This window comes from Cynocephalus volans, chromosome 14 (genome assembly GCF_027409185.1).
Source record: "Cynocephalus volans isolate mCynVol1 chromosome 14, mCynVol1.pri, whole genome shotgun sequence".
In the NCBI taxonomy this organism is placed as follows: domain Eukaryota; kingdom Metazoa; phylum Chordata; class Mammalia; order Dermoptera; family Cynocephalidae; genus Cynocephalus; species Cynocephalus volans.
In genome coordinates this window covers 54866928-54889764 of record NC_084473.1, presented here as the reverse complement: position 1 = coordinate 54889764, position 22837 = coordinate 54866928, and the positions used below count along the sequence as shown (strand labels likewise).

Sequence of the window (22837 nt, the reverse complement as noted above, 5' to 3'; positions counted from 1 at the left end):
GAAACACAAAGTGCTTCTCAAAGACAAGTGTCTGAACATCTCTTTTCAGATATTTGTTTACCCAGTGCATTTTCTTTTATAGATTTTAGCATAGAATGTAAGGACATCTTATGATTTTTATCTCATTCTACTTCCTAACATCACACATCCTCTAAAATATATCTAACAATGTGCTAGCTTTTAGAGTTTTACATTCAGGTCATATATGTGAATGTTGTTGACTAATGAGACTATAGGATGTGCTAATGTCAGTCCTAATGTCCTAGTAAGTGCACTGATATTATGATTATATTAAAACGAAATTCATTTTGTCTAGGTCACTGACCAAGCAAAAACAGATGTTCAAATTGCAATTCTACCTGTAAACACGCCATGAGATGCAGGCTTGGTGAAGTATCCTTGCCATGGGCATTTCGAATTTTCAGATTTGATATGATACAATAAGCAGTGGTCTGTATATTTTTTATCATGGAAATATGATATTCTTGGAATAATTCCATGAATGCAAGAGCAGAACTAATGATAAAGCCTCTGGCTGATAATCTGATGGTGAATGAAGAATTTGTAATTAAAGGAAACAGTCCTATTACATAGCAGGGAGCATGATCCATTAGAACAACAGACTAGCAGTTGGGTATCTTAGGTTCTGTTTACAGTTCACCATTGACTTAATTGTGTAATTTCAAATGAGTCACATGACTACCCTTGCCTCATTTCATACATATATGGAAATAATGAACTTTCTCTCTTTTAAAGATATGTTAAGAAAAATAAATTTGGTTTAGAACAATCAATATCAGGGGTCGAAAAACCTCATTTATCCACTCTAAAGATTCTGTAGACGTTCTTTTGACCAACTGGATTTTCATTCTTTCCATATTTTTCTTTGCTGTCTTTGTTGGAAATCTTACACTACTGGATTTTTTTCCACTCCCAAATTGGTTAATTACATATGCTTTTGCCTTCTTGGCAATCTTATTGTTGCCACAGTGGAGTGAATAAAAAGACATCAAAGGGATCAAAACAAAGAAAATCCATTATTGAGATTATGGTAGAAAAAGCATCAGTGAAGAAGCCATGTGACCTGTTGGACTCAGTCATCTATTAGTCTCCTCTCTTTTTTTTCTTTCTCAATAACTTATGTATTTAAAAATTACCCTGCATGGATTCCAAAAAAGAAAAAAAAGAGGGGGAATACAAGCAAGCAAAATTAAGAAAACATAAAGTCACGTGTAATGCCTTTATTTAGAATTGGGATTTCACTGGATAATAGTTTTGAAACTGTGCTTGTCACTTAAATATTATTTTTAAAACATTGATAATACTGTGGATTTATTATTCCAAATAATCCTTAGAATCACTTGGGTTTTAGTTATAACTGGGTTTACATTTATCCGTCAAGGATATATATGTTTACAGTCTAGAAATATGTTACCTTCACATTTACTTAGGTCCTTCAGTAAAGTAGCAATGCTATGTATGTTACATATTTTTGTTGAATTTATTCCTACATATTTAAAATTTTTTGTTGCTATTGTGAATGCAGTCTTTTTTATTATTTATTTATCATCGCAATGTGAGCAAGCTATTGATTTTCTTAAAAAGTTTTTACTTTTATCAAAGTCGTACATGAACATAGTTTAAAGAGTTAGGTTTACAAGGTGTCTTTTTTCTTCTTTTTAGACAAAGCAGCATTTTCTAGCCTTCTCACCTATTTCTCAGGGTCAACCACTTGAACTGTTAGCTGATCTTTTTAAGTGATGTTATCAACATGCTCTTGTCTTTAAACTACTTTTATTTGTTTTAGGCATTATCTAACAGTTTTTAATTATAGATAATGAGGAGTTTGCTGTTGAATCTCAGACAGTTACTTGCCAGATTAAGGAAGAAAATATTATATCACTATAATTTCAATTTATTTCTAAGATTATCAAAGTTGGTTTAAGCTTTGTAGAAGATTTGAGATCTGTGCTTTGTGACCACATGATGCTTCTGTGGAATGGTGAAACTCTTCCATGAATTTAAAGACCCAAAGAGACTAGTTGTGTGGAGCAGGTTGTCTATCAAATGCCTTCAGTACCACCTTAAGGTACATGAAGTGATTTACTGGCTGATGTTAATGTATCTGACTTTATTATAGACCTTCATGGTAGGCATCATAGTTTATTCTGCTGGGCCACTGTAGCACAGTAAAAAGAGAACACAGAGTCTAAAATCTGGGTCAGATCCTTGCTCCATCCTTGCTAGTGCTTGACCTTGTGTAAATCATTTAACTTTATGTATGTAAAGGGAGAAATAATATTTGCATCATAGATTGCATGTGAAAGTAAATTGAGATATTGCATATGGAAATCCTTTTGAATTGTAAAATGCTGTACAAATGTACATAGTGACTTAGGGCGTCAGTGTAGTTTGTGAATTAGTGAGCTCTTAAAATAGTGAGAGCTAATATGGACAAAGAAATATCATCTCTACATATACATTTACATTATATTGGACATTTGTATATATATACTCAAGTACATATCTACATAACAACAAATGAGTTAGTATCTCTCTATATGTAAAACCTAACTGGAACAAAAATCTAGACTGGTTTGTTTTTTACTAATTGGCTGAATTTTTATTTTTATATTTTAATATTCTACAATATGGGATAAACAAGGACAAGATTGAAAGTGCCTATTTATTTTCAGCATGTACTTGACAGACTTTTCTTTTTTCTTTTTTTCTTTTTTTGACGTGGAATTGCTACAGTCATTATGTGATGGCTACACATGAGGTGACTGTTTCATTTGGCCCTGTGGGCAGATACCCTCTTACATGAATTAAAAATAGAGAATATTTTAAGTGATCAGTGGTCATTTGTAGTTCAAATAATTTAAAAGAGATAAGTTGTTTATGGATTTCTTGACAGAGAATAGCATTTGATTAAATAGATTCAGTTATAGATACCTATAGAAAGAGTTGAACATTAATGAAGCATGCAAATTAGATCAAATGAACTGAATATTTAGAAGATTTATCACCTTTTTAAAAATACCTGATTGGAAATATTGCAATTAAAATTAAAATTAGATTCTTAAAAAGTTTAATCTTTTAATATTTCCTTATTCTATTGAAATCTTTTGAATCTCCCAAAGATAAAGATAAAAATGATTACAGGATTTATCTGCAAGTATTAAAGGGAAGTATAAAAAAATCAGAATGGAAAGCAACTGTTGCAAGTACCAGAAAATTATACTATTAATTTAAGTGTCATCAGAGCACAAAAGATCACATTCTGGGATAGTGTGAAAATTATTAAAATACTGGAAATAATAGTACTTAAGATGAAGATATTATACTTTAAGATCTGGTTAAGTGACTGACATTATTACTTCACTTCAGGTATTATAAAAGTAACAAAATGCTTTTAAAGATAATAAGCATTACATTTTGAGATTGGCAGTATTCACACTTTTCTACTTAAGTACTTTCCTAGTTTAACATAATTTAATAACACTTATGAGGGAATAGCTAACATCTTAGTTCCCATATATATCTTTCCTTCTTCCTTCTCCAATATATACACATTTTATTTATCTATATATACACATGTAAAAGTGATAAAATTTCATTCTCTAAGTGGTAGGTGTATGAACTGTTACTCTTCTGCTTTCTTTGTCCTTTCTGTAAGGAATGGCTCTATTTTGTGATTTTTTTTTTTAAGTTCCTGATTGTTGAGAAAACTATTGCAAAGAAGCTACTGCTATATAGGTCCATACTGTCCAGAAATCAGAGTGAGTCTTTTTTTTAAAAAACAGCTTTACTGAGGTATAATTAACATATGGTAAACTGAACATATTTAAAGTGTACAATTTGGTGAGTTTTGACAAATATTTCCACCCATGAAATTATCTCTACAATCAAAATTATAAACATTTTCATCACACCCAGGTTGCCTCCTTTCCCTTTGTAGTTCCTCCTTCCTGTCCTGCTGCCCCTCCCCTTGGTCCCCAGGCAAGTACTGATCTGCTTTCTGTCACTCTGGATTTGTTTGCCTTTTCTAGAATCTTGTATAACTCTATGTATTTTTCTGTGTCAGGCTTCTTTCTTCAGCATGATTACTTTGGGGTTCATCCATGTTGTAGCATGTAATGTAGTTCATATTTTTATTGCTGAGTTCTTATGAATGTACCACATATTGTCCATTCACCTGTTGATGGGCACTCTTGTTGTTTTCAGGATTTGGTTATTACAAATAAAGCTGCTGTGAATATTACGTGGATGTCATTATATAAACATATGCTTTCATTTTTCTTGGGCATATGCTTAGGCATGGAATGGCTGGACCATATAGGAGGTGTATCTTTAAATTTTTAAGAGACTGCCAAAGTATTTTTCAAAATACGTGCTGTTTTACATTCCTAACACTGTTTGAGACTTCTTGTTCAGCTGCATCCTCCCTTATGTTTGGTATGGTCAGTCTTTTTCATTTTAGCCATGGTAATAGGTGTTTAATGGTATCTCATTGTGAGTTTAATTTGCATTTACTTAATGACCAGTGATGTTGAGCATCTTTTCATGTTCTTATTTGTCATCCATTTATCTTCTTCGTTGAAGTGTCTGCATTTATTTTGCCTAAATGACTAAATTAATGGAGAAATACACTATATTCATGGGTTGGGAGATGGAATATTGTTAAGATTCTCTTATAAATTGATCAGTTCTCTCCACACTGATCTTTAGATTCAATGCAATTCTAATCAAAATCCTCACAGATTTCTTTTTTGGAAATTGATAAAATAATCATAAAGCTCATATGGAAATGCAAGGACCAAGAGTAGTCAAAATAATTCTGAAATAGCGAAGTTGGAGAACTAACACCACCTTATTTCAAGATAATGTGGTATTGCCATTAAAGGTAGACAAATAGATCACTGGAAATAGAAAATTCAGAAATAGACCCATACATATACAGACAACTGTTTTCAACAAAGGTGCAAAGGCAATTTACTGGAAGGACAGTCTTTTCAACAAACAGTGCTGAGACAATTGGATAGCTGTTTGCAGAAAACCCCAAAACTTTGATCAATATGAAAAAATTAACTTATAATGGATCATAAACTTGATGTAAAACCTAAAACTATAAAAAATCTAGAAGAAACACAGAAGAAAACAGTTGTGACTTTAGGCAGAGATTTCTTAATATAACACCAAATGCAAGATCTGTAAAAGAAGATATTCATACATTGGACTTCATCAAAAGTAAAAATTTCTGTTTTGAAAGATACTTTAAAAAAACAAAGAGACAAGCTACAGACTAGGAGCAAATATTTGCAAATCACATAGCTGATAATGCACTTGTATTCAGCATATATAAAGAACTCTCAAAAGCTTGAGCTTTTTAAGAAAACCCCAAATGGGCAGAGTGTTATGTAGACATACATTCTGGGTACTTCAAGGATAACACTTTTATTACCATTAAAACTGTATAAATTGATTTCATGTGGAAAAAGTTTTCAAAGTATACTTACTTAACTCCTAAAAATTGAATTTATGTTAGTTGCCTGATTCCTTCTTGAGTAGGAACCAGGTAATTCTTGCTCCCTACTTCACTTTCTTTGCACCACTTTTTACTTAGTGAGATAGTTTGGACATGATGTTCCCCCAAAGCCCATGTGGAAATCTGATCCCCTCTGTGGCAGGCAGTGTTGGGAGCTGTTTGGATTGTTAGCTAGGCACGGATTCCTCATGAATAAGTTAATGCTCTCCCTGGGGGTAGGAGGTAATAGTGAGTTCTCCCTCTATTAGTTCCTGCATTAGGTGGTTGTTTAAAGGACGCTGGCACCTCCTTTCCCTCTCTCGCTTCATCTCGCCTTGTGATCTACTTGCACCCACTGGCTGCCCTGCCGTTTTCTGCCATGAGTAGAAGCAGCCTGAGGCCCACTCCAGATGCACCTGTCCCAGATGAGCCAAATAAACCTCTTTTCTTTATAAATGACCCAGGTTCAGGTATACTGTTACGGTAAAACAAAAATGGACTAACACACTTAGCCACGTTGCTCTCTCGCTCTCTTGCTCTCGCGCTCTCTCGCTCTCTCACATTCTCACTCTCACTCTCGCTCTCACTTTCGCTCTCTCTCGCTCTCACTCGCTCTCACTCTCGCTCTCTCACTCTCTCTCTCTCTCACTCTCTCACTCTCTCTCTCTCTCACTCTCTCTCTTGCTCTTTTCTTTCTATCTCTCTCACTCTCTCTCTTGTTCCTATACAGAACAGTCCAGGTATTCTGATTTAGGTGTAGAGAATTTCATTAAGTGCCTTAGGTGAACCTGATATTGGATTGATCTCTTAACATCTTTATGCCTGCTCTTTTCAAATCATATGATGTCTATTTTTCCTTTAAGATTAAAACTTTTTTTTTTTTTTTTTTTAATTCTGATCTTTGCTCTATATAGGAAGATTGGATTCCATGTAAGCGAGTATCTTCACCGTAAACTTTGCTCTTGTGATCCCTGTGCATGTAATGTCTGGAGGTAGTTTTCCAGTTTCTCTTGTTTAGTGTGTGCCTCTTTTTTCTGCTATAGCCCTAGCCTGCATTAAAGTAGACAGACAGATAAAAAAAATCTGTTATGGTTGGTATGCCTTAACATGGACCTTTGCTGCAAACCTTTTGAGGAAGGGTGAAATGGAAGGTGCTTAGCTGTCATTTATTCTCACCTTGTTTGACATTTTCTAGCTTTTTTATGATTTTCTCTGTCCCGCCTCCTCCCCCTGCAGACACTTTTTTTTCTCAACCATATTTTATGTTTATAGATTGGCTTGTTTGTTTCTGCTGCTAATTTCTCTTATTTTCCTTTTCCAATTTTTTTTTTTTTTTTTTTTTACTTTTCTGGCACAAAGCAAGTTTATTACAAGGTTCATTTGGAAGAGCAAGCAACAATAGCCGGGAAAAAAAAAAAACCCTAAAAAAAAAAAGAAACAATGTGGGGAGTCCAAGGGACTAGCTTACATATGTAATAAAGCGTCTATAATTAAAAATAGTGTGGTATTGGCATATGACTAGAGAAACCAATGGAACAGAATAGAAAATTGAGACATAGATCTAATTGCACATGGAAATTTGGTACACAATAAGCTTCTCCGTTTTTTTTGTCTTGTATCTTTGTTCCTCTGTTTCATTTCTTTTAATCATATTATTGTATGTATGTGCAAAAAATGATGGCATTTTCTTTTGATTAGTGAATTCACCAGTTGTAATGTTCTGGCTGTAATTTGTAGATCTTCACCTAAGAAGATTTGTAGATCTACACTAAGATGTGTAATTGCTTTGTTATCTCTGCTAGGAATTTGTGGTTCCAAACCTATTCCAAAAACTCAGTTTTTTTGAATATTACAATTTTCCCCCTATATTTTAGAAAACAACAGTAGTTGTATAATACATTTTTAAGTCTTCCCTTAGTTACATGAGGGTATACAATATAACATAATCTGAATATTTGGATTCTCATATAAAAGTTCTTTGATTATGACATGAATGTACTTTTGATCAAAGAGGAAATGATTATTATACATTAAATTATTTGAATATACATTATATTTAATTGATATATATTTATATATAAAATTTGTTAAAATTGGTTTATAAACAAGAATTGGAAATAACTGGGAGTACGTTATTAAAATTGGCATCTTGAATGGGAATGTAGGTACTTTTAAATGGAAAGCATTACCCACTTTATGGATTTTCAAACAGTTATATTTAGAATTCTTGACTTTTAGAGCTGGAAGTCACCTTAGAAGTTATCCACTGCACACCCACATTTATAGATACAATGTTAAAGCTTAGAGAGGCTGAGTATGTCTTGGTTAAGATCAAATACCTCACTACCATCAAGATTAGAGCTGTGACTTCTTTGCAAACTGGGTGCTTTTATCTTTGTATCAGAGATACAAAGTCATAGTCCTGGCACATGGTTGAAATATTCGTTTCATTGAATTAACTTTTATATATTTTTCTCTATACTGTGTACATCATGAAATGAAAGGATAGCTAACAGACCATTTATTTCTATTTTTAATATATAGTTTTTTATGATTATAAAATAATATATGTTGCTATAAGAAATATGGAAAAGTACAAAGAAGAATATAACATTTTCATAAAAAGAGGTGTTTCTCCTTTTTTTACCACACTAACTAGGGACCAGTGAAGGATTGGAATAAAGTCAGTGGGGCAGAGTCAGAACAAAACCACTCTTGATAATTCTCGGGTGGATTAAGGGCATGGATCAAGGTCCCATAGGACCTACAAAGTGCTCACCTCTTCACTGAGGTTCTGTAATAAAGCAGTAACGAATAATGGGAGTGCTGTAAGAGAAGCCAGACCATGGAATTGAGCTATCTCAGTTATTGAAGAAAAAGCTACTGTGAAGAATGCGGACTCCCAGCTAGTATACTTCATTTTTTTCACTGTCCTCTAACTCTGAGCCTTTGCTCATTTGCTTCTTACCTTGAAGCTCTACAGTTAGAAATAATGTCTCAGTTTAATGAGGTTGAGTACTTTTTATTTGAGCACGTATTTTTTTTCATTAGAGAATTATCTTTTTTCCTCACTTTTCTATTCATTATCTGTTTCTATTTTTATTACTCATTTTTCAGCACCCTTTATATATTGAGTGTCAATTTTTTGTCTAATATGATACAGATATTTTCTTATTTGCTATTTCCTTTATTAGGCTGTGGACTTCTCCAGAGTAAGGAATATAATAATGACTACCAATTTTTCAATATTTACTACATGTTAAGCAGTAAGCATTTTATATACATTACCTTACTCAAATTTTGTGAGGATTAACACTGTTTCCATATTACAGAAGCTAAGTTAGATTAAATAATTTGTTGAGAAAGATGCAGCTAATCTTAACTGGTGGAGCTTAGGAAAGGGACTTAGATTTGACTATAAAGTCAGTGATCTTAAACCAACATACTGTATTACTTCTTATATTTTCTTAATAGCAACAGTGTCTAGTATAGAGCGTAAGTAACATGTAGTACGCACATTATTCACATGTGTTGGTTTGAAATGTATTTGGATGTAATTTATTTATGTAGTATTTGCTTATTTAATTTTGTATAACTTGGTGTGTTGTAAATGAGGACTTGCATTCTTCAGTGCTTGACCCAAATAGGTTGTTGAATTAAGTTGAAGATTAAACTTTTTCTTCCATAGGTCTAGTTTTATAAAATAGGTTTCATTTTTACAAATTCATTTTATACCTCCCCACATCCCAAAATTTATTACAAAAATAAAATGAAATATTATTTTGAACATTAACAATGAAAAACAGTCAAAGTTATGATGAAAATCTTAAGAATACCTTTCTTTTTCCTCATGAGCTGGACTGCCTGAATCTTGTAGAAGTATGACATAGTATTTGGATGGTAACAAGCATAGTTATTCTTCATTGTTCCACCAGTGGGTCTCAACCTTGTCTGCACATTAGAATCACTTAGGAAATTTTTAAAAGTCCCAATACCAAAGACTGCACGGGATAAAGATCACTTGAAAAGGAATGAATGGGAGTAGAATCTATATATTAGTGTTCCGTTTCCTTGGCTATCCCAGTATGATTTTTATTGTAGTGAAAGTTACTGATATTATTTCTGATTGTTATCTTTATCCATAGTTGAAGGAAATGCTACATTTTACTTAGAAGATAGAGAATATAAAGATGAATTATTTAAAACTTGCTTTAAGATTCTCTGGTTAAGAATGCTTGTCATAGACATTTCAAAGATAATAACCTGCCTTATACAGTGAGTTTTTTTTTTCCTAGGAAGACATGTTTATGTGTTATTTTGTGGAGGGTTTTAAATATGTTAAATCAATATATATGTATTTAATTATTTAAATATATGGATTTAAAGATTTATGTAAAAAGGCCAGTTATTAAGTATTTGGAAAAAATGAAATGAATTAGTCTATAACCTAATCCAGAAAAAATAATTGATTTTCTCAGTTATAATAAGTCACATAACGTATAATTTACTTATTTAATAATTTTGAGATTCATTTCTCCCTCTCCAGTATTTTATTATAAATTTTTAAGCATACAGAAACATTGGAAAAGTTTGTGATGAGTACCCATATATCCACCACTTAGATTCTACAGTTAACGTTTACTATACTTGATTTATCATGTATCTTTCCGTTTATTCATCCCTCTATCCATCCATAAATCCATCTAACTTTTAGTGCCTTCCAGAGTAATTTGTGGGTATCAGGACACTTTCTCTAAAATGTCAGCAAGCATACCTTTACCTAGAGTTCTGTTCTTTGTAAAATTTGGAAACAATAAAATATGTAAATTCTGAGTATATCAGAAGTTCCAGTAAATGGATACATCTTTGCAATCCATGCTTAAGATGTAGAACGTTGCCATCATGCTAGGGTCCTGTCCCTTCCCAGTAATAAATCTCCATTGTTTTGCTTTTTTTTTTTTTTTTTTTTTTAACCATAGCTTATTATGCCTGCTCCAGACTTCATATAAACAGAAGCATACAGTATGTACTCTTTTGTACATAGACTTATTTCTCCCAATATAATTTTGAAATTCATCCATGTTGTGACATGTATCATTTGTTCTTTTTTATTGCTGAGTCCATTACATGAATATACTAGGATTTGTTTTTCCTTTGTCCTATTGATGATCATCTGGATTGTTAATGTTTTGGCTCTTATGAATATAGCTGATATGAGCATTCTTGTATGTCCTTTTTATGGATGTTTCTTTTCACTTCTCTTGGAGTGAAATTGGTAGGTCATAGGTAGGAATATATTTAGTTTTTAATGAAAATTGACAAATCTTTTTGAAAGCAGTTGTGCCATTTTGCATGCCTACCAACAGCATTTGAGAATTCAGGTTGCTTTACATTCTCAGCAACACTTTTAATTTTAATTTTAATATTATCCTTTATTAATACTCTTTTTTTCTGAAAATTTTATTTGATTTTTATTTCATTTTATTTTGCATATTGGCCAAGAAAATGAAAAAGAAAAAAAAGAAAACTTAAAACAATAGCATGGTAGCTTTGGTGAGATGTGACCGTGCTTATGTTACAAAATGAGAATCAAGCTATTTTTATTTTTGAAAATTTTTTTAGAGAACTGATCTCTCAGCAACATACTTACTGAATTTTGGTTTTAATTTTGGTTATATTATTCCTTGGTATTTATGGTGATGTATGTGGAATATTTAATTACATTGTTAATACTTAGAAATAATGTGTTTTTTTCTACAATTATAGAAATAAATTCAAAATAAGGGTTTGTGTATGATTTAATGTACATAAGAAGCTGGAGAAAAATCTATTAGTTCGTCACATAGCTTACTCATGTAATGGCTTCAGTGTCTGCCTCCTAAGTTCATTGAAATAACTAAGAGAAATGTTTCTGTGTTCAACTTGTCACGTTTCTTGCCTCTCTTTTCCTCATCTGGAATGTAAAAATATTGTTTAATATTTCTACCTCACATGGCTATCTAATGAAATCTGATAATAGCTTCTAGGGTTTAAAATTCACTTTTTCTGTAATTACCAAGTGACTTCTAGTTCCAGGGTGTGTGTGTGTGCATGTGTGTATGTGTTTTGCTGTTATTTTGTCATTAAAAAAAATTTTTTCTGTTCAAAATGCAGAGTTAGGATTTTATTTATAGTTGGTCGTAAGAGAAATGGACAGTGTGTTTGGAGCTACTTTCAAATAAAAGATGCCACTGTGAAAACATTTTGACTTTTTTTGGGAGGCGGGTGGTTAAATTTTCCTTGGCTATTCATGAAATAGGTATAGATTTTAAGTATACATGTATATAGATGGAGAGAGAGAGAAAGGAGACATAGAGATGCTGTTTTACTGATTTCAAAACTAGCTACTCTGGAACTTAGTTTTCTGATTTCTGGATTCTATCATCTAAATTTGTAGGTACAAGTAAGGTATAGCAGAAGAGAACATATCCTAAAATGTTATTTCCAGATATTAACCTCTAGTTCCTACTCCTATACTTTTTTCTGTGTGTAGTTTAGAAGAGTTGAATCTAGCTCAGTGAAACTGAAATTCATCCAAGTGTAAACCCTGATTGAAGTGATGAAATGTAATTGGTTTTCCTTAAATACGTAGGTACAGAATACATTTTTAAGGAAGGGGTTACTTTCTTTTCATCTTTCTTACTCAGGGTGTATTATATTCTTGCATTGTTGGCTTGCATCACTTGTTTTGGGTGAATACATTTGTTGTATTTTCAGCAACATTATATATGTTTTTCTTACTTGAAACAATAATTAAAACTCAATTCTTAAACTGTTTTAGTTTTGATTGCTTTTTTGTATAAAAAGTATTTAGTAAATAGTTGTATCTTTTAAACACATCACATTTTTATAAGAAACTACTGCCTTTGTTTTAAAGTAAAAGTATAAATCGCTTTTTAAAATCAGTGATGGTTTTACTTATTTAATGAAAATGTATTTAAGCTAAATCTCATAAACGATTAATGTCTGAAATACTGAATTCAGAGATTGGCTAAAAGTTAAATGTGGAAAAAAATTGTGATTTTTTTGCATTCTTAAAAAATGTGTAAAACCTTTACATAATATTTGCCTTGATTAGGTCTGCAATTATTTAATAATAATATTTAGAGGTAATTTAATCAAACTGCAAATAGCACTGCATTTAATTTTACAGCTGCAGCAAAAATGAAATTGATTATTTTCATACTGAAATTGTACAGATATTATGCCCAATATATTAGGTATATACATTAATAAAGTGCATATATATCATCTTGTATTAGTAATTACTATTCCATATGTATAGTAAAACAAGTATCATAATAAAAATAAATATGATTTTAAAAACATTTTCTCAGTAAAGTTTATAGTCTAGTGACATTTTAAAAGTCTTGTTAATGCTAATGGAAGTGAAGAGATGTGAAGCAGGGAGAGTTGATTCCTGTTTACTGGAGTCTACTTTCTAGCTGAGATGAAACAGACCTTAAAATTTCAAAATTGGGTGTATTTTAAGTGAAAGATTAGAGTGCCATGTAACTTATTTCGTCTTTTCACAGAGCTCCTTAATAAGCATTCATAGTCAGTTTCTGGCAGCATTAGAGTCACTGAAGGCATTCTGGGATGTTATGGATGAAATCGACGAGAAGACCTGGGTACTTGAGCCAGAAAAACCTACGCGGAGTGCAACAGCACGCAGAATTGTATTAGGTATGGAAGAAGAGGATTAGTGGTTTTTTTTCAGGTGTTTGATTATATTTTGTATTACTTATGAAAATGAATCAAAACATGACAGTTGGACTCTTACATAAGACTTCCTTATATGAGGTCAACCATTAAAACTTTTCAGGATAAACTATGATTTCTTTTATTACTGCATATTACTGTAAATATTTTAGGTGAAAAGGGCAAGTACTGAGGTGTTTCAGTGTAAATAGTGATGATCCAATAGAAGTAACATTCAGAGACAGTGTTTAATTTGCTTTTAATTAGCACAGAAGTAGTAAAGCAGTTATTCAAAACTTCCATTACTTAGAACAACAAAAAAATCTTGTTAGAAATAATGAAGTCTTCATTTGAAACTTCAACAAGATTGGTGTGAACAGGTCTGGGAATATTTTCTGCTAACAGTACAGAGAAGGGTAAAAAAAAAAAAAAACACCTGAAGTGGACCATGCCATTGAAGAGTAAACAGAAACCCCAAATAAGAATTGACCGAATGAAATTAATGAATATGTTACAGCCATGAATATCCCTGCAATTTTCTTTCTTCTTGACTATGAAATGAGTATGTGTTTTCATTATGAACAAGCAAAACATAAAAGCAACTTTAGAGTTCAGCCTTTCAAGATTTTAGATATTTTAAACTATATTTGAGTTTACATTAAAAATTATAGCTAGTTTTAAGGTACCTATTTATCTTTCCTCTTTTTCCCCCTAGTCTAAATAGGTATGTTAAGAGGCATATATATATATATATATATATATATATATATATATATATATATATATATATATATATATATATATTCTGAAGGATATTTTGAAATTTTGATGTGAATCATATCCAAATTCATTAGCAATTTTTATATTTGCCCTGGGCATAATAGATTATTGGGGGGGGGCGGGGAGTGACATGTTATTTTGAGAAGAAAGTATAATCGTGCAGAAGTTCTACAAATAGTATTGTTACTTTTCCAGTTTGAAAAAATCCAGCAATTTAATTTGGAATAATTAATGAAATTGTGATTTATTTGTGAACAAATAGATATTAAGAATGAAAATATTTTCTTTGAAGAAATTTAGTAATTATCTTCATGGCCCCATTAAAATAATTATCACATTATGATTAAATATTATTTTTATTGTTCAGCATAAACAGTCTGGTTTTTATTCTTTCTGTATTTACCCTTTAACTCCTTTTTTTTTTTTTTTCCTCCCCTTCAGGCATTGATTTGCCTTCTTAGGACCAAGTTTTAAATTAATTGAAAAATTAGTTATTATAGCCATTGTTAAATGAAAGTACTTTCTGAAGCCATAGTAAATGACTTTGCTAAAGGCTAATAAGAAATTTGTGTTCATAGGAAAAAATGTGTTAACAAATGACGTTATAACTTTTTGAATTTTTATTTTTCTCATTGAATGCCTACAGTCATTTTTTTACTTTGACCTCTGACAGATTTGTAGTAATTGTATTTATATTGTTGCCAACCTTAGCAAAAGGCTTAGTTAATAGTGTGTAGAATTTATCAAGACATTTTTAGCAGAAAAATTAAATCCAAATAACAATTATACTATATACCTTCAAAAAAAAGTGCAGTAAAATTTCTGAAATTTGTACTATACTTGAGTACAGTTAAAATTTGTCAAAGAATTTAGTGCCACATAGCTTTTTCTTAGATTCTGCAAACTAGAGTTTAGTTATTAAAAGAATAATTTCTAATTTAATATAAATTGAATCCTTTGTTAACTTACAAGAGAAAGCTTCACATGGAGTAAAAGAATTCAGAAAATGTTTCCATAAATTTTTATAACTTGAATCTTAAACATACTTATTTTTACCATTTACTGTTTTTCTAGTCCTTTTATATTTGATCAAAGTTCTTTTCTATAAAATGTAATTTTTTCAAGAAATGCATGAAATTTAGAACATTACTCCTTAAACTTGTGACCTGTGATATTTTTTAAAGACCCTAGAAAATTTTTATTTAAACTTACTATAATAAAATGGACCAGAATCCTAATCTAAATTAATTATATTAATTTATGGATTGGTTACGTTTTGAAACTTGTGATCCCTGAATCTTTACTGACAATTATAATTTCAAAATTCTTTTGCTTAATCTATATTTACCTTTATAAAAAAATTTATAAAATATTTGGTTAGTCTTTCCTTGGGTATATGAAGTAAGTAGCCCGACTGAGACTCCTTTGTTTTTTTGTTAGTTTGTTTGATGAAGTGTTTTATTTCTGAAAACTTTAGTCATCTTTCATTCTAGGGAATAACGCTTCCATACATATAGAGGTAGACCCCAGGCACCCTACTATGCTTCCTGAGTGCTGCTTTCTTGGAGCTGACCATGGTATGAGATCTCAGAGTTTATTATTTTAACAGAATTGTAAAATACAAGTTTTAAAATATTATTCTAAATTATCAATTATTATTTTAGGTGAATGTCTCATCATTCTGAACTGTGAATTTTTTTAACATAATATAAATATGATTCAAATTTTCCAAAGTAGTTAAGAAACAAATTCTGTATGAAATGTAGTTTCAAATGAGAACAGCAAACCCTAAATTATTAAACTTTTTTTTTTTTTTTTTTAATATCTGAAGTGGTAAAACCTTTGGGAATTAAGCTGAGCAGGAACATACATTTGTGGTAGGTACCTTGGCAATATAATTGTCACTTTTGTATGATTTTACAAACTTAACAGCAGAATTATTATTTTTTTCCATGCTTTCAGGGATCCAGAAAATAGTCTGTTACAAAATCTGAAAGATGTTTTAGAAATTGATTTTCCAGCTCGTGCTATCCTGGAAAAATCTGTAAGTTTTATAAGTGCTTTGATATTCCAAACAGCATTGCATAATGCAATTTAAATGCTTTTCTCAGAGAAAAATGAGGCTGAAAAGGGAGGGAATGGGAAGAATGTTATAATACAGATTTCTGAACTATGAGTAATAGTTACATCAAAGAACTTGTTAATCTTTGGTGGTAGTAAGTGTACTTTTTTCATGATTTTCAGAAGTAAAGTGATTAATGGCTGACACGTTTATTATTAAAAATAAGGGGAAGGGTCCAAAGTAGCTAATGAGATTTGGATTTTTTATACTAGCTGCTTATGGATAACTGAATAAAGTTCTAATTAGTTTGATGTGTTTATAAAGGATGGCAGTAGTTTTTCAAAACTGAACAGACACCTCTATTATTGTAAAAGTAATAAATTTAGAATTGATTTTTGACAAAGCTGCTAAGGTTGTAGGCTACTAAGTGGTGGTGATGTTTTTCTTTTTCCTCTAATTACAGAATTTTGAAGTTTAATAATCACTAGCTAATGTAATTCCTACCTTTAAATTCAGCAGGGACATTATACTGATGTATGATATGGGAAAATTGCCAAAGCCCAAATATCTAGCCAGCCAAAAATGAAGTGTTTTTTAGTATATCTGTGTGTACTTATTGAATAAAAAAGGAAACACTGTCAAGGGTTCAGATCTCTCTACCGGCCAGCCACTTAAAGTATGTGTGTGTGTGGGGGGGGGGGGGGGGGGCACTCTCACTCTTTTCTAGGTATTAAAAAATTATGTAATTGTATTTTCTGTAATTTCAGGATACTGCAAAAAGTTCATGGAAATTATGTAGCAAAAAAACCATATTTATAAAAAAGTTAATATTGTCTATATCTTTTTACCCACTCTTCCTTATTTCACCTTGTATATTTTAAACACATATGCTTACAAATATTTCTTTTCTTTTGAAGGATTTTACTATGGATTGTGGAATTTGTTATGCCTATCAACTTGATGGTGCCATTCCTGATCAAGTGTGCAATAATTCCCAATGTGGACAACCTTTCCATCAAATATGCTTATATGAGGTAAAAATAAAAATAACATAAGCAAGACCTTTTTCATCTAACACAACATAAGGGAAGTAAGTATATTTGAAATACACAGATTCTAAAATCTGTTTAGTCAATAGTAATCCCCTTTTTCATCATTAACTTCTTTTACCAGTTTACTTCTATTACTCAGTTCTTTACTGAGTGAAGAAATGTCTTAAAGTATCCAAGAAGGGGGAAATCTATCCAGAATATATTCATGGACTAGCTTATTAGTGCATAACAAATTAATGATACATTGGAATCTTTCTGAAAATATCTCGTTACCATAAAAACCCTATAGATTCATTCAAGTGGGAATGTGGCTGCAATAAAGTGAAAGGAAACTAGCAATTATGTAGCACTTATTACTTTTCAGATTACATTTAAGTATAGAACAAGTGTGATAATCTTACCCTTGATATTGAATGTTTTTTGTGAACTTAACATCTCACAGCACTCTGACAGTGCTGTTTTATTTACTGTATGTGAAGTCTGCTTTCATTTCCCGTCTTTAGTCATTTGCTGTCTATGGCGTTCCTCTTAGGGCACAGTTGATATTTGATTAATATCTGTGCATCTATATACAAAACACTTTGAAGTTGTACAGTGCTTTCAGTTTTCGGAGGCTTCCTTAACCCACTGTTAGTGATTAAGACCAGAATAAAGGCTTGAATTTTCAAGAGGCTATAGTATCTTTTACATCAGGAGTTCTTAATTTGTGATTAATGGACTTATTAGAAAAGGTCTGTGAACCTCAAGAACTTGTATGTTATTTTTCTGTATGTGTTTAGGGGGTAGAAAAAGTGCACAGTTGTCATCAAATTATTAAAGGGGCCCCTAATTTGGTTATAAACCAGTGATGTAGGCCTCAAATTCCATGTTGATTTTCACTCACTTGCTGTTCAGCACATTAATAGTCTGGCATTGGCTCAGGAAATGTACCCCCTTACTCTTGTCGAAACAAAAGTAAGAGGACAAATCTTCTGGAATAGAAATATACACTCACAAAGAAAGGAAATGATATTTGGAGTATCTGTAATTTGTAATCATGCTGACACTGCTCCTTTTCCTTTTTAAATCTTCAGTGGTTGAGAGGACTACTGACTAGTAGACAGAGCTTTAACATCATATTTGGTGAATGTCCATACTGTAGTAAGGTAAGCAAACTATTAATCATGTTTCATAAAGTGTCCCTAACTTTTAGTTACTGTTTTAGATGACAGATATCTGTGTGGTAAAGTGAAAGGAAACTTATCTAAAACTTTTTGAAACATGTTATTTTCTGTATTTAAAAAATAGTAAGATAAGGAAAATTTGTCTTATAGAACTTATCAATAAAATTTTAATTTTCAAATTGCCTTTTTGATAAAAAAAATCCTTTTCTAGATTTCCTAGGTGATCTGAAACTTCAGAAAAGTATTTTCGAAACTGTACATTACCACCATTTCTGTAATAAAGCAATTTTAAAAGAAGTATCCACAAACTTTCTTTGTTAAAATATATTCTTTTTTATTTTTTTTAAAGCCAATTACCTTGAAAATGTCTGGGAGGAAACCCTGAAATAAGAATGTAACATTTTTTGAAAATTATCAAAAGGATTTTATTTGGCATCTTCAGAGAAAATATAAAACAAGAACTATTAACATCGAAAGGAAAAATATGATGGGGCCATAATAACACATATCTGCCTTTGTCTCTTCACTAAGAGTAAACTGGGAAATTGCAGACCACCATCCTGTGCAACTTTCTAAGTCTGTGACCCCCATACCAGTTGTGGAACTATATGTATACAAAGATAGAGATCTTGACTTATTGAGTTCATCTGGAGTGGTAAAATCTTGATGGGGTTCATAAAATGAATTTGGGAATTGCGTATAGCTGTATTTTTGTGGGAAACTCTTTACTTCATTCCGAAGTTCTTGAGACTCAGGATACTTTTGTCTTTTCGTTGTGCTTTCCTATGGAAAAAATACATATATAGCTTTGTTAGATTTGAGTTAGCCAAGTATTTATTTTGTACTCTATAAGAATGCTAAATAAAACTGGTTACAGAATGAGGTCAAGTTTTTGTGTGTTTATTTTTCTGGTAAGTAATTTTTAGGTAAAGATCCTAAATTTTAAGACTTTATAAAGTACTTACTGGCATCCAACAACCAAGTCTCGTTAATTTGAGTGGTTCTTCTAAAACATAAGTAGACCATCTCTTAATTTATAATCTAAAAATAGGATAGAATGTTAAAACTGAATTTTCTTGGTAAGACAATAATTAGAAAGCTTTTGGTCATTAATATCATGATTCTCAAACTTTTGTACAACATGGCAACTCAAATTATTTTTGCTATATACTGAGTAAAGGATGAGGCTGTACACCTCTACAGAAAACTGCCTCAGGGCTGGATATTATATCAGGTCTCTTGGAAAGCCATAGGTACAGACCAGCCACTATAGACTGAATAGATATTAATATAAAACAGATTCACGGTTACTTATATGCAAGTTTCAGGTGCTACTTCAGTGTTTTTGCCATCACTCCTGTTGGCCAAAACCCCAGGAATCAAAGGCTGGCCGGTTAGCTCACTTGGTTAGAGGGTGGTGCTGATAACATCAAGGATCCCTATACAGTTGCCAGCCACCAAAACAAAACCCCAGGAATCAGTTTTCTATTCACCATTTAACTGGCTGAAAGTCAAGTTGGCCCGTTTCTGCTTCACTTTGGTGACCTCCGGTATGCCCACTCCTTGTACTATTTTTTAAATAACTTAGATGAGGAGAGATTCATAAAACAAAGTAAAATACTTTAATCTTCATTGTTAGTTTCATCCAGAAACATCTGATGTAATATCATTCTTCAGATAGCTACCCTCTCAAACTCTATACTACCACCCTTCAAATAGCCCTTTTTATTAATCCCCCCAAAAAGTCACTTTCACGACGCAGAGTTTTAGAATGTTAAAAAGGATCCTTACATAAGATACAGAAAAGAAAGATCTTTTGAAGGCTCTTTAGCTTTAAATTACTTGGGAGTTAGATAACTATAAACTACTATATACTCTCATACTCACACTTAATGCAATTTTCCTAAAGTTTTGTCAGCTTTTTTCACTAATGGCAAGAAAAGTGAATAATTATTCCAGTGGGCCCATAAAGCATTCTCCCACAAAGAAAAAGAATTATGCCATCAAGTCATATTTCTAAATTCTGAGAACCACTGGTAAGCTAATTGAAGCAGCATTTACATATAATTTATACATGGAAGTGGGAGATATCTCCACCTAGGTAAGAAGTCAGGCTGCTAAGATTTCAAGAAGTGTCTTCTTAGTAATCTGTACACCTAGCCTCTCTGCAAGCAACAACAAATGACATCAAATGGGAAGGCACTCGAAGAATTAACCACCCACTGTCTTAGTTACACTGAGAGGTCTGATTGGGAAAGAGTCTATAACAGGAGTTGGCAAAATTTGGCTCATGGGCCATTTGCCTGTTTTGTGAACAAAACAGCCACACTCATCTGTTTATGTCTGGTTTATGGCACTGTTTTTCTAACATCAGAAAGCATACAGACCATTTTGGGCTCTTGTTAAAATGCAGGTCTCATTCAGAAGGTCTGGGTGAAATCTGAGATTCTTTGTTTGTTTCTACAAAGTTCCAGGTGATGCCTGTAGAGCTGGTTTGCACACCACAATTTGGAATAGCAAGGGCTTAAGGCAATGCAATAATCTGTTCTGCTAGAGCACTGGTTCTCAAACTAGGATGGTTTTTGCCCCACAGAGGACATTAAGCAGTTTCTGGAGACATTTTGGGTTATCACAACTGAGAGGAGGTCCTATTGGCATCTAGTGGATAAACACCAGGAATGCTTCTAAAACATCCTACAACAGACAGGACAGCCCCCTCATCCCCAAACAACTAATAACCCAGCCCAAAATACTAATAGTGCTGCCGTTAAGAAACCCTACATTAGAACAGTTATTAACCTTGAATGCACATTAGAATCAACTGAGAAGCTATGAAAAATATCAATGCCACTTCCACTTCTGGTCACAAGTAATGGTATCAGACCTCCCCTCCTTCTGTAAAAGCCCATGAAATAAAATCAAAACAATAAAATTAGACAAAAATCAAAACAATAAAATATATGAAGCAACTTATCAGGTATCTAAAACAAATAAGGCTATAATACTTGAGGAAAAGAAAATAATCCAGATCTCAGAAAGGCCACAATTTAAGATATTTACTATAGACCAGACCAAAAAAGCCTAAACAGAAGTCATGACATGATGAAGTTGAACCAACAATAAATTCACTGCCAGAACAAAATTCAAAACTCTTTAAAGGAATACAGTAAAACCTGAAGTCTAAAGACAATAGCATCCACAATGTTCAGCACACAAAATGTTACTACATGAGACACAAAAATGTATCCCATAACCAGGAGGAAAAAGATATAACTCAGAAATGTCCCAGATGGTAGAATGATTGAACAAGCCATATAAAACAATTACATAAATATGTTCAAGGACTTAAAGGAAAAATTGAACATAATTAGAGAACAGATGGGGAAATATCAGCAGAGAAATGAAAAACAATGTACTTCTGGAACTGAAAAATACAATGTAAAAAATTAAAAATTCACTAGGTTTAACAACCAATTTGACACTGCTAAAGAAAACATCCAAATTGAAGTACAGCAAGATAAAAGACATTTAAAAAATAAGAAATGCCCCAGTTGCTTGCCAAAAAGATAAAGCATTCTTACATATGTGTATTTGGATCTCAGAAGAAGTAAGAGGGATTGAGGCATGAAACAAATTGATGAAATCATAGCTAAAAAATTTTCCAATCTGATGACAAATCTCAAATCATGGATAAAAGCAGCTCAATGAACCCAAGGCACAATACAAAGGGAACCATCCCTAGAAAACCAAAGATAAAAAGCAAATATTAAAAGCAGCCAGAAACAGATACATTATATGAGATACCTCAAAAAGTTCATGGAAAAATAGAATTAAAAGGTAACACAAATCTTTCCATCAACTTTGAAGTATCCTCATATATAAGGTCAATCATAGGAATAATTGCTAACATCTCATCATAAAAAAGCACACCCAGGAAGGCAGGAAAACACATCTTTATAAAGTTCTGAAACAAAAAATTCCATACCCAATGAAGCCTTCACAGTGAAATTGAGAGGCAACTAGTTTGAGACAAGACAGTGCATTCTGGCCTATTCCTCCTGTTAATTATTACATTTAAAGACTGGACAAAAATCAACTATTAGAATACTCTGAAAGTTGTAGAAAAGGAGGCAGACTGGCTAGGGACTTCAGGACACAATGAATGACCTAGCCATGAATCCCCAAGCCCCTTTCATTTTGGTGCCTCCTATGTATCCCGACCTAGGCCATAAAGCATACTACGATCTGGAAACGACAATATTCTGAGATGGAAAAAGGCCGAAGAAAAGCCTCCTCTCTTCTAACTAATGGAACTGAGGGAGGGCAGGTCGATAGAATAGAACACTTTTGACTATACCTGTTCTACTCTAGGTGAACACCATGAAAGAAGCTTCACCTCTCCCACTTCCCACCAGGTGCTGTGGAAACTGGGATGGAGCCCCATCAACTATTACCAGCTTACACTAACTAGGGAGCACATCTACCTCTCCTTATCAGACAAGAGGTGAGAGAA

At 32.3% G+C, this 22837-nt stretch overlaps 2 protein-coding genes across 11 annotated transcripts in view; one reads left to right on the top strand and one right to left on the bottom strand.

Moving 5' to 3' along the window:
• The window catches only part of FANCL (FA complementation group L), a 71473-nt gene extending 52327 nt beyond the window's left edge, over window positions 1-19146 (top strand). The window contains exons 8-14 of the mRNA XM_063077876.1: window positions 13102-13252; window positions 15541-15624; window positions 15879-15924; window positions 16010-16091; window positions 17027-17143; window positions 18235-18306; window positions 18674-19146. Coding sequence (XP_062933946.1) covers window positions 13102-13252; window positions 15541-15624; window positions 15879-15924; window positions 16010-16091; window positions 17027-17143; window positions 18235-18306; window positions 18674-18709 — 588 coding nt within the window. The 3' untranslated portion in view covers window positions 18710-19146. The remainder of the gene's footprint in view (window positions 1-13101; window positions 13253-15540; window positions 15625-15878; window positions 15925-16009; window positions 16092-17026; window positions 17144-18234; window positions 18307-18673) is intronic.
• The window catches only part of VRK2 (VRK serine/threonine kinase 2), a 106712-nt gene continuing 102557 nt past the window's right edge, over window positions 18683-22837 (bottom strand). For all 10 annotated transcript variants that reach the window (XM_063077869.1, XM_063077873.1, XM_063077866.1 and 7 more), the window contains one exon: window positions 18683-19107. In XM_063077869.1, coding sequence (XP_062933939.1) covers window positions 18763-19107 — 345 coding nt within the window. In that variant the 3' untranslated portion in view covers window positions 18683-18762. The remainder of the gene's footprint in view (window positions 19108-22837) is intronic.